A 12894-nucleotide genomic window follows, 5' to 3' on the forward strand; every position below is an offset into this window, starting at 1 on the left:
AAGGATCTGTTTTTGCACCTTTTTGTGTAAAGCGGTAATGTTGGCTAATTTCCAAGCTGACGGCAGATGACCTTGAGCAAAAGAGAGGGTGAGAACAGAGAGAGGGTGTGAAAGAGTGGCAGAGCAGGATTTTAGGACCTGTGGGCTGATGCTGTCTCGTCCAGTTGCAGAATCAGAGTCGAGGATTGACAGAAACTTCTCCACCTTGTCAGGAGAGAAGGGACACAGAGTCCAGGAGCAGCTGGGTTCAACTGGATAAGGTGGGTACAGAGAGAGACGGGTTTGGGACACAACATTTTGAGGCAAACACAGAGTTGAGGCATTCAGCTTTTTACGTGCAGAGTCAGCTGTGTAGGCGTTTGAGGTAAGGGAGGGGCTGGAGGGGAAACAAACTCCAGAAACAGATTTGACAAGATGCCACCAGGATTTGGAAGAGGGAGACAGGTTTGAGAGTTCACTCTTGAGAGTGGAGAGATATTGTTTCCTGGCTCTCTTGAGGGTAGACACGAGACACGTTCCGAGCTTTGTGAAAGGAAATGAGATTGCCTTCCGTTGGATTTGCCTTCCAGGAGGCGAAGGCAAGTTGTTTCAGGGCAACTGCCTCACCACAAGATTCCGTGTACCATGGACGGGAGGAAGGGTATGACAACCGACGACAAGATGGGTAAATCTGTGCATGAGAGAGAGCAGTTTACTTTAGAAGAATTCCCAGCATGAGTTGATGTCAGAGGCAGTAGAGATGGGAGACCATTCCAGATGATTGATGGCTGCTTGAAGACTGTGCCAGTTCGCCTGAGTGAAATGCCAGACTCGTTATCGCTGAGGAGGCTCTCTGAGAATGGCCAGAGAGATGTCCACTTTAACAAGCATATGGTCATATGGTATCGTTGAGAGAGAGGAAGACAAATGATGAATTGCGAAAGATGATGGGAATAGAGCCTGTGATTGATGCTGTGAAGAGAAACAGATTGAGATGGTTTCGTCATGTGTTGAGGAAGGATGAAAGTGACTGGTTGAGAAGAGTGATGGAAATGAATGTAGAAGGAAGTAGAGGACGGGGAAGACCAAGAAAGACTTGGCTAAAGATGGTGGAAGAAGAAATGCGGGCAAGGGGGTTAACAAGGGGAGATGCAGGGAATCGGGCAAAATGGAGAAGATTGTCATGGGGACCGCAAGGCTAACCCCTGCTCTTGCAGGGAAAATGGCCTTAAAATGCCTGTTGCATTGTGTTGTTGTGGAGTCCTTGGGGACTTCATGGCCATTTGTGTCTGACAGTCGACAGGGTATTTTGGCTCTTCGAGTATTTTGGGTGTTTGGGGTCCATTGGGTTTTTGGGTCCATTGGGTTTTTGGGGCCTTCTGGGTCCTTGGGGTCTTTTCGGTCCTCATAATCTTTTTGGTCTTTTAACCGGTGGACACACAGTCGTGTTCAAAGATTGCCCATGAAACCCCCCACTCAAATCCCTCCTAAAGCACTATTCAAGGCATTTAAAACCTACCCTCATGAAGGGGGACAGACACAAAAATACACAAACACACATTGTGTTTCATATGGTAGCTTTTTTTAAATCCTCAAAAATACTTTCTTTTTCAATTTTTTTTGCCTAAAACACTCCTGTGTGCACTCACTGATTAAGCTGTGAAAGTTTGATGAATATCCGTTTGAACGTTTCACAGAAAAATGGCGACAGCCAGACAGCCAAACTTATAATATAGACTAATGGGGATGTGGGGGGGGGGGGGGAGGACACCTGTGGGAGGCCCAAGGAAATAAACGTGTAGGACATTCGAACATCATGAGTTTGATGCTGCACGAAGCACTAATAATTTTAAAAAATGGTTACTGGCAATTCATCAGATCCAGAAATGATGTAATCTACAAAATTTACTTACTTCACATAATATGTGAATACCTGTCCATGCACATGGGAAATACAGTTTGTAATGTGTAATTACACGTAATGTAAAATGTGACCAAGACCTAAAATCTTCGCCACCCCTTCCCCTCATCATGCACACTGCATCGGGAGAGGGGGAGAGGATCCTACACAGGGGATAGGGGGGAGAGGCTCACACAAAGGGGAGAAGGGGAGAGGATTGCACAGAGGGGAGAGGATTGCACAGAGGGGAGAGGAGGAATAGGATTGCACACAGGGGAGAAGAGGGATAGGCTCTCACACAGGTGCGAGGAGAGAGAGGATCACACACAGGGAAGAGGAGGAATAGGATTGCACAGCAGGGAAGAGGAGGAGAGGATACAACACAGGGGTGAGGATCACACACAGGGGAGAGGAGGGATAGGATTGCACAGAGGGGAGAGGAGGAATAGGATTGCACAGAGGGGAGAGGAGGAATAGGATTGCACAGAGGGGAGAGGAGAGAAAGGATCGCACAGAGGGGAGAGGAGGAAGAGGATCACACACAGGGGAGAGGAGGAAGAGGATCACACACAGGGGCGAGGAGGGACAGGATCTCACACAGGGGAGAGGAGGGATAGGATCACACACAGGGGCTCGGAGGGATAAGATCGCACAGGGGAGAGGATCTCACACAGGGGAGAGGAGAGAGAAGATCGCACACAGGGGAGAGGAGGGATAGGATCTCACACAGGGGCGAGGAGAGAGAGGATCACACACAGGGAAGAGGAGGAATAGGATTGCACAGCAGGGAAGAGGAGGAGAGGATACAACACAGGGGTGAGGATCACACACAGGGGAGAGGAGGGATAGGATTGCACAGAGGGGAGAGGAGGAATAGGATTGCACAGAGGGGAGAGGAGGAATAGGATTGCACAGAGGGGAGAGGAGAGAAAGGATCGCACAGAGGGGAGAGGAGGAAGAGGATCACACACAGGGGAGAGGAGGAAGAGGATCACACACAGGGGCGAGGAGGGACAGGATCTCACACAGGGGAGAGGAGGGATAGGATCACACACAGGGGCTCGGAGGGATAAGATCGCACAGGGGAGAGGATCTCACACAGGGGAGAGGAGAGAGAAGATCGCACACAGGGGAGAGGAGGGATAGGATCTCACACAGGGGCGAGGATCTGACACTGAGGAGAGGACTGCATGGGGAGAGGACTGCACAGAGGGGAGAGGACTGCACAGAGGGGAGAGGAGGGATAGGATCACACAAAGGGGAGAAGAGGGATAGGATCGCACAAAGGGGAGAGGAGGGATAGGATCGCACAAAGGGGAGAGGGGTAGAAGATCGCACACAGGGAAGAGGAGGAGAGGATCCAACACAGGGGAGAGGATCGCACACAGGAGAGAGAGAGAGGAGAGAACCAGACATAGGGGAGAGGAGGGAGAGGATCGCACACAGGGGAGAGGGAGAAAGGATCACAAGCAGGGGAGAGGAGAGAGGGCAGAGGGGGGGGGGGGGGGGGAAGGAAGAGAGGGGTGGGAGAAGGAGGCGAGCGAAACTTCTACCTTGACTTGAGAGGGGGGAGAACCTGCCTTGACTGACTTACTGCTGTTGTTCATTTTTAAACTTGAAAGCAGCGAATACACTTCGTTTTACAAATTAAAAATTGCTCAAAACCAAGCATTATTATTGAACCTCTTAGCATTCACTCTGATACTTTAATGTAGGGACAGCATTTTTTTGTACCTGTGCACGAGATAACCATCATTGGTGGTTCCAAAAAAAGGTGCCAACTTTGTTACAAAAGGGTGTTGTCATTGGAAGAAAAAGGATGACCAGAAAATGCTCATCACCGAAGAGTCAGGTGAGGTCAGGTATGGGAGCATGCGCCAGAGCAGTGCATTGCCGCATACACTTTCCGACGATACTCCAGGGGCCTCAGTGTGGCCATGCCCCAGGCTGATGCCTGGCAGGGTTAGTTCGGGCATCGGCCATCCAGTACAGAGATGGTGTCTCTGAAAAAACACTCATCCGGTTGAACCGGGGTCAGGGTAGTACTACCGTTCGCACTTAGGAGTGTTAAAGTGTTGCCCGGAACCATCTTACACTCTCCGTGTCAGGATTGCTGGTCTTACTCAAACTATAGCAACCGGGTTAGCTTTAATCCCTCTTTCTCACAAACAAACATCATACACTTTGAATCATCCACTTTACTTCTCTTTTATTTAAGGCCTCGCCTCGATGAGGACTATATAGTCCATGCCTGGAGTCTTCAAAATAAAAACAAACAAACATAATCCCCCGCTCTGGCACAAGCACATCTGGGCTTGGTGAAAGACAAGCTAATGCTCAAGTAGTGCAGCGAGCAGGTATGTAACAAGGCCTTGAAGACCAATGAAATTTGATCCAATGGACCAACGGGCCCACTAATCGGAAAAAGTGTTGAGCAGAGGACTCGACTGTCATAGAGGCCCATTCCCATTTAACTGCTGATGACTCTTCATGTGTGATTTCATGTTCACCTTCTGAGAGAAATCCTTTCCGCAAACAGCGCACTTGTATGGACGCTCGCCCGTATGAATACGCATGTGCGATTTCATGTTTGGCATCTGGGAAAATCCCTTCCCACAGATGGAGCACTTGTACGGACGCTCACCAGTATGAATCCGCATGTGCGATTTCACGTTTGGCCTTTGGGAAAATCGCTTCCCACAGACCGAGCAGTTGTACGGACGCTCCCCAGTGTGTATCCGCATGTGCAGCTGCATGTTCCACACCCGGGCAAATCTTTTTGGACAAATAGGACACTTGTGTGGCAACATGCCATTGTGAACCGCCATGTGTGTCTGCAGCATACGCAACTCTGCAAATGTCATCTCGCATACAGAGCACTTGTGCAAACGCCCCCGCCGGTGCAACCGTTCCATGTGCAGCAATAGAGCATCCTCGTCGAGGAACAACTGGGTGCACCTTGAGCAAGAGTAAATACTCGCCGTGTCTGATGGTTCAACTGTGGAAACAACCAGTGAGCGCAATTTCATAAATTATCAAATAATTTGATTCTATTTAGCAGGAATATTTTAGCCACTTGAATGAAATATCAAGAAAGTTATGGTCAATTGTAGACCCACATTGAAAGCTTGACGTTTTCTTTTTGTATAAAATTCAGGTAGCTGCAAAGCAGATGGTAGTCAACATGAACCAAAAATATCAATCTCTTGGCTCAACATATTAGATAGCTTTATGAGTATCAGTCAAAGGGGGAAAAAAATGAAACAATAACAGCTTTGGTATTAACAAACAGGTCTGGTTGGAAAAAAGCATAAATCATCCACAGAAAAGAAAAGTAAGCAACCACTTAGACGGCATCCAAATGTACCACACACAATAAAACATTCTTCGAGATGTTGAGAATAATGGAGAGTTGACACAAAATAAATACAGAAACGCTTTTCAGCAGAATGGACAGTGATAGGATCGGGGACCACAGTTAGAGTAACGAAAAGGGGAGTTGAGTGATAGTGAGGCAAACGACTTTAATTCGGAGAGTTGTTAATGCATGGAATGATGTCCCTGGAAACGCAGTGACAGCAGAAACAGTAGATAGGTTTAAAATGGAATGAGATAGGTACCTCGAGATATTGAGCATAGAGAGGTACATGTACTTTGGCAGGACTGGTAGGTATGACTTAGGTATGGACGAGTGATTGTATGCATGTATTGTGTATAGTAATTGTAATGTCTGTGAAAAGGACTCATGAAGAGGTGAATATGGTGTCGGTGTTTGCTCATCCGGCATCTTACAACCCCTTTCACCCACCCGCCGCCCCTTGCCAAAAATGTAAAACACCATGGTGGTGCTTCTGACCACCCCACGGTTTCTCTCCCATCCCCTCATCTCCCCAGGGAAGTGAAGCAGACCAACTGGTTCAGTGAAATAATGTGGTGTTGATAAAGTGCAGGTATGATGGACCAAATGGTCTCCTCATGTAACCAAGATCCTCATTACCCTGCAGACACGAAGAGAAAAGCGGGTTAAGCAATTGGTTTATGTCTGTCTGTCCGTCTTTTCAGTTTATTATCGTCAGTTTATGATTGAGAAACAACTTATTTAAATTAAATGTTATATTTTGAACATGAATCAGAAGGCAAATCTGCCCTTTTACCATATCTTGGCTCTGAATTTGTGTAAAACAGCAGTAAAACCCAGAATTTATTTATACTAGGACGTGCCCGTACGTGGGTGCCCGTACGTGCGTGCAAAAAAACATGCGTGCAAACAACAACAACAAAAAAAAACTTTGAAACCACGTGGCAGTAACGACCACAGAACCCCCCCCTCTATTTACATGAAATGGTTTGGTCCATTCGCAACGACCACAGAACCCCCCCCTCTATTTACATGAAATGGTTTGGTCCATTCGCAAAGCCAAAGCGAACGCCGAACGGCTAAATCACCATAGCTCGGTAACTACTTGTCCGATTAATATGAAACCTTGAAAAGGCACATCCTCGGGTCCCCAGCAATATACCTGGCAAGTTTCAAGTATATCGGACCCGTGGTTGTCGAGAAACAGCGGTCACAGACACACAGACACACATACACACAGAGATTACTGGAATTATAGATAGATGCCTTTAAAACTCTTTAAACCTTTATTTCAATTGAATGATATACTTGAACAATTTAGAACATAAATCGCCTTCATAATACTTCCAAAGACTGTCAGCTTAGCAATACTCTACTTGGATTTTGTTCTATATGGTGGTGTATAGGACTACTTCAATAGTGCTAAACTTCCGGCATTTTAAAACCATCTTTAAAATCATGATTGTATTTAAAATTGGAGTATATACTTGAACACTCTGTGGTATTGTGTTCTGTGAACGCTCTGGTATGTACAGGTATATGTAACAGTTCTTGAAATAGCTCGTTTGAACTAGAACGTCACTCAGTGGAGCACATACCTCTGCCAGGCTGAAGAGTTTACGTTTTGTATCCCACCGATAGGCCGGATCTGGATTCGGAACTGAACCAAAATCTAATTGGCTTGTTCTTGTCGCCGTACCAACCCATCCACATAGTTTTGTAATAATCCATCCACAACTTTTTGAGCGATCCTGCTATATATCGTTTTTTTGTCTCATTTCTCAATGGTAAAGAATCACTAAAAATTCTCAGATCTGGATCTGGATTTTGCTCAAATTCTAACCATTTCGTCCTTGTAACATACCCAACCTCTCCACCAAACTTCAGCCAAATCAGTTCACAACATTTGAGATATCTTGTTCACAAACAGACAATCACATTGACAGCCGCACTTTTTTCCTTCGTAATCCTCTGGTAAAGTGACGAACATAGCTGAAAGCATTCACAAGTTATCACACTCACAGACAAATAAACAGACAAAAAACAAGACAGACCAACATATGATGAAAATTTTCTAATTTTTGTCATAACAAACAGTCAGGGGTGAAAACATAACCCTCATCCACCTTCGGTGGCAGAGGTAATCAATGCACTTCTACCATCAAGAATATGTAGATTGTGTGTGCCTTCATCAAAAGTCTGAATCTTTTCCTCTTAGCCCATCTCTTGAAGTACTTTGGAAGTTCTTCAACACTGGGAAAGTGTCTTCCACAGAAACGGTGCTTTGATTGGGCCAAATAGATCATAATGGTCAACAACAGAAAATCGACTGTAACTTTTCAGCTTTCAATGCTTCATGTGGTTAGGTAAGCAGTACATTAGCTCTTCAGTATCCTGTACTCAAAGTGCCTTTCTCTCTCGTGCAGTCCTGAGCAATTAGCATGATTTTACAGAGACACGTGGATGTATTGTTAGGGTGGGGCCTGTAGTGGGAGGGGGAGAAGAAATTCTGAATCATGGTATGTTCTCCCATATGGGAGAAACTGTTCTCCCCTATGGGCCGGTGCTCCTGCCTCACACCTAGCTCGGCTTCACGCTGTTGAAACCAAAGCTTTCAGAATTATTGGAATCTCCCGCGATGAAGCTATCTCTGAGGGCCTTTCACTCACTCACCGCAGGCAGGTAGGTGGTCTTTCTGTCTTCTACCGACTCCTCTCCGGCCTTGCACCCCCAGCTCTCTCTGTGCTCTGTCCCCCAAATATTCCTACAGGTCGCACAAGATCTGCCAGCAACCCTCTGATGGTTAAACTGCCGAAATCTCGGCTCTCTGCTCACCTTCACTCTTTCATTCCTCTTTTCTCCCGCCTCTGGAACAAACTCCCTCACTCCCTTCAATCCCACTCCTCCCTCCAGGTCTTTAAAACAGCTGTTCACCACCATCTCTTATCTTCCCCCATCCAAAACCTTGATCTTTTCTACCCCCGCTAATTCACCCCAGATCCACCTTGTTTGAAATTCCAACTTCTTTCCTGGAAGTCCTGGCAGTGTCCATATGTTTTATACCTCTCCCACCGCCCCCTTCCCATGCCCCCCCCCCCCCCCCCAAAGCCCTCGCCCTCTCTCAGATCTCTCGATGTCTCCATGTCTCTCGGTCCCTGCTCTCAAATGTTGTGTTTGTGTCCTTCCCCCTCTCTCCCCATCTTGTCTGCCGCTCCCGATGTTATATGTTTTGTGTGTCGGTTTGTCTTTCTGTGTGATTAATGTTCGCTCTTTCACGAGCCTCGATCTTGTATACAAAAAAAAAAAAAAAAAAAAAATGGTAGACATTCCTTGGACTAGTATTCCTTTTTTCCAGAATGAAGAGGGAGCCTCCCAACTTCGTGCCACAACTCAGCAAAAGTCAGAACATTTGCTATCCATTTGTATTTCTGTCTTTGGCTCATTACTCTGTCAGTAAACTTTTCTTGCAGGTGTTGACATATTGACGTACCACAAACAACTGAAAAATGCAAATAAATAAATAAAAACTGCACACAATGCTGTTACGAAAACAAATCGCCATGCCGATTTGTCAAAAGCCAACAAAGCAATGAAGGCAGCAGGGCGAAAATGTCTGGACATGCATCACACAAGTGTTTGCTACTTCCATCGAAGTTTCAAAAAATGTATGACAAAACAAAATATAATATATCATTTGACACGAATCGGACTTTGTGTATGCCTCCTCCTACGTTATATGTCAACCCACTTTTATTTTTGATCTCAATTAAAGGTCATATGAAAAACTAGACTCGTAGAGGGCATAGTCTTGCCTTGCGCGTTCATTCTGAATAAAAATACCACGGTTAACCATGGCCATACACTGATATCATCCATGGACCCTATTATTTTACATAGTTTTTTGGCATGGGTTATGCATGTTGTAAATTTAATTCTTCCCTCACATCGGGTCACAAATCAGACATATGAAGTTTTTAAAAATTCGGGTAAAGATTTCAATTCAACCATTTATGACTGGAATATTACTTCACCGATGACGTTATCGTTATCACCCTATTTAACGCATGGGGAGCTGATGACATATGCGTAGTTTCAATTTTTTTCGTTGAGTGGTTTCAGAGGAAATGTACATTTTTTTCCTTTAATGCAATATGGCTGCCACACCATGTGACATACGACGTCAGGGTTAGCCATAAAATATTCTCCATTGGGAGCCTCTCTTTTGTTTAAAGTTTTGCATCGATCAGACAAGTGGTTGTAGAGAAAAACATTTTAAAAGCAAAAGTATATGGCTGTGGACATACAGACAGGAGCATTGCAATAGTCTCGCATCCCCTTTGGGACGAGAATAATTAAAGGTCACATGAGAGACGGAGTGGAAGGGAGAGAGGGAGAGAGAGGGAGAGAGAGGGAGAGAGAGGGAGAGAGAGGGAGAGAGAGGGAGAGAGAGGGAGAGAGAGGGAGAGAGAGGGAGAGAGAGGGAGAGAGAGAGAGAGAGAGAGAGGGAGAGAGAGGGAGAGAGAGGGAGAGAGAGGGAGAGAGAGGGAGAGAGAGGGAGAGAGAGAGAGAGAGAGGGAGAGAGAGGGAGAGAGAGGGAGAGAGAGGGAGAGAGAGGGAGAGAGAGAGAGGGAGAGAGAGAGAGAGAGAGGGAGAGAGAGGGAGAGAGAGGGAGAGAGAGGGAGAGAGAGAGAGGGAGAGAGAGGGAGAGAGAGAGAGAGAGGAAGAGAGAGAGGGAGAGGGGAGAGAGAGGGAGAGGGGAGAGAGCGTGAGAAAGAATTGAGATAAATAGAAGAGAGAAAATATCAGATGCTTCTAACTCGAGTTATGATCGGCAAAACTATTTTCAAAGGGCACATTATCTTTGACCTGTTGAACCCCAAATTGAATTGGTTCATCTTTGTATCGCAGTCCATACTTGTGCCAAGTTTGGTTTACATCCCTTCAGTGGTTCACAAGTTATTGTGGTGAGAAAAATATTTTAAATTAAACGTCACATGGACTGCCTGATAGCCGGATGGATTCAATTAAAGGACAGCAGCCGGATGGATTAAATTGGACAACGTGGTACGTAATTAATAGACAACAAAAAAAAACAATGCCTCCGGCCTTTTGCTGCTGAGGCATAAAAATTGCTTCCAGAAACTTCTGGGACAACCTCTTTTAAGATCATACTGCTCGAAAAATTCACAGAGGATGCACATAGTTTCTCACAGATCGTCACACAAATTTGGTCACTAAGATTAACTAACAATCGATTTAATGAACCATGAACACCACCAAGAATGCAAGTGGTGCAATGCCAACTTACGCTCGACTTCCCAGTTTTGGTTGACGAGGGGGCCCGTTAGTCCGTTGTACCAAATTTTAATTGGTCTTCACAGCCTTGTAGCATATCTGCCGGACTCAGGGGGGCCTTTTGGGTCCTTTGGGTCATTAAGGACTTTTGGGTCATCTGGGTCTTTTGGGTCATCTAGGTATTTTGGGTCCTCAGGGCCTTTTCGTTCATCAAGGACTTTTTGGGTCATTGGGGACTTTTGGGTCATCTGGGTCTTTTGGGTCTCAAGTGTTAAAGGGTCTTCCAAGGTCTAAGTGGTCTCAGCAGTCTTAAAGGGTTTCAAAGGATGTGAATAGTACGTAATTAATTAATAGGCATACGTAATAAAGACACAAAAAGTAACACTAACACAAACATTAACACTAACACAACACAACACAACACAACACAAACAAACAAACAACACACAACTCATCCATTTATAGTCGATGAGCAGTTGACTGAACTTAGAAATAGAGGAATTTAATTCAGTAGCATGTACAAAAATGGTTGTACTCACCAACTGTAGAGGTAGTTTCAAATGCAGGCTCTTGTTTAGGAGCAGAGCACGACTCTTGCTTCACGTGTACGTTGCTCAAAAGCTCTTGAGAAGAGGAGGGAATAGTGATACGAATGCCAAAATGTTTTTCATCCATTGGACCAGCATCCAGTTCACCTGCATGCAAAAATATCAGTAAATGTCTTATCTCTGGAATGACAGCAATGGATGCTTTTCACAATAGTTTGCCTTTGTTATGTAAAGGTATTGCCAATCACAGGAAGTAGAATCGTATGGACTTCCGAGTTGTGTCTGGTGACCTTCAGCACCGTTTCTTTCATTGCCCTTGCATTGTGCGTGCGGGTGCACACGCACCCACACATGCACACACCCTTCCAGTAGCAGCAATGCTGACATTCAACCAACACTTAAGCAATCGTTATTTATGTGATAATACTTGAAATGGGAATAAATCAAATGACATTATTTGATAAATAACCTTGAAAATACAAATACCGTTGTGAGAAAATAGATTACATACAACATTATAAAGCAATGTATTGTTATGTTTATGGGGGTAGATTAGAGAATACCGTCGGAAAGCTAGGATTGAATAGAAATAGCACAAGTCAGGAGACGACCTTGGTTCACGAGCGAGTGATATTCAATGACAAAGGTCAAACAGACATTGAAAATATATAAATAGGAATGTATTATCTGTTATGAGACGTTAGCTACACAATACCGAAAATTCAGTTCGATTCCGACAACTTTGAAAATTTGACCTTTGTGACCTTGAAATGTCAAAACGAAGGTTACTGACCTCGAAATGAGATAGAAAATAATGTATAATCAGTTATGAGGTTAGTTAGCTACACATACCGAAAAGTCAGTTTGATTCCGACAACTTTGAAACTTTGACCTTTGTGACCTTCAAAGGTCAAAGGTCAAGGATTCTGAAATTTGTTGGAAAACTTGTATTTCATTATGTATGTGATAATATAAGATCATGCACGACATTTCACCCTATCAGGAAGCGAACAATGTAATAAAACCATCAAAAATTGACTTTTCTAAATTTTGTGACATTGTGACCTTGACCTTGGGGCAAAAATGAAAAATCGAGCTCCGTTGGGCTAGACACATGACGTTGGCCGAACCAAATATCGAAGCCCTGTCAGATTCCACCAAACCCCTTGGAGAAGATGTAGCTTGACATTGATTACCCCCTAAAAAGACATCTTTTTCGGGCGTGGCTCTGCCCACAATGGGCGCAATACGCCCACTCTAAGCAGGACACAACTAGATCATGATATCAACCTCCCACCCAAGTTTCATCAAGATCGGATGATATCATCGGGTAGTTATGCTGCAGACAGACAGACACACACACAGACACACACACATAACGTATATAGTGGTCACTTGATAACTCGTAAAACAATAGACCGTGTGACACGTAGGAGCATTTCGATTGTAATAAGTAGGGAAAAAGTAGCTTCAGGTTGTGTTAAAATGTGCATCATACGAGGGGTGATGCCATGTTAATTAGTAGTTCGGGATTAAGGATAACCTCCCCTGCTTGTAATACCCTCTGTGGCCATCCCTAACATTTGATGAGTTGATGACTTGCCATCGCAAATCCCCACGCTTCCCACCAAAAGCAAGGTTGAAATAAAGGAAAGACTTCCACTTGGAATGACCAAATATCAAAGTTAGAGTTAACAAGTACAAAAAGTTTTAATTAAAACAAAAGCCGCATCGATGTTACACAATGCCTAGATGCAGCTGTGCCTATAACGTCGATGTTATAGGCACAGGACATTCCTATTGATTCGATTACT

At 44.7% G+C, this 12894-nt stretch overlaps 2 protein-coding genes across 9 annotated transcripts in view; one reads left to right on the forward strand and one right to left on the reverse strand.

Annotated features, from left to right (window-relative positions):
• Positions 1 to 12894, forward strand: part of LOC144892419 (uncharacterized) — a 748105-nt gene that overhangs the window by 480956 nt on the left and 254255 nt on the right. The window lies entirely within an intron of this gene.
• Positions 1 to 12894, reverse strand: part of LOC137426758 (uncharacterized) — a 72862-nt gene that overhangs the window by 42622 nt on the left and 17346 nt on the right. For 2 of the 8 annotated variants that reach the window (XM_078779052.1, XM_068115606.2), the window contains exons 4-5: positions 11072 to 11227; positions 4069 to 4877 (exon numbers count right to left, since the gene is read on the reverse strand). The exons of the other annotated variants lie outside the window; for them this stretch is intronic. In XM_078779052.1, the coding sequence (XP_078635178.1) occupies positions 4330 to 4877; positions 11072 to 11227 (704 nt within the window). In that variant the 3' untranslated portion in view covers positions 4069 to 4329. Of the gene's footprint in view, positions 1 to 4068; positions 4878 to 11071; positions 11228 to 12894 lie in introns of those variants that run through there. 8 annotated transcript variants of the gene reach the window in all.

Source organism: Myxine glutinosa, chromosome 5 (assembly GCF_964187855.1).
Source record: "Myxine glutinosa chromosome 5, kmMyxGlut1.1, whole genome shotgun sequence".
NCBI classification, from domain to species: Eukaryota; Metazoa; Chordata; class Myxini; order Myxiniformes; family Myxinidae; genus Myxine; species Myxine glutinosa.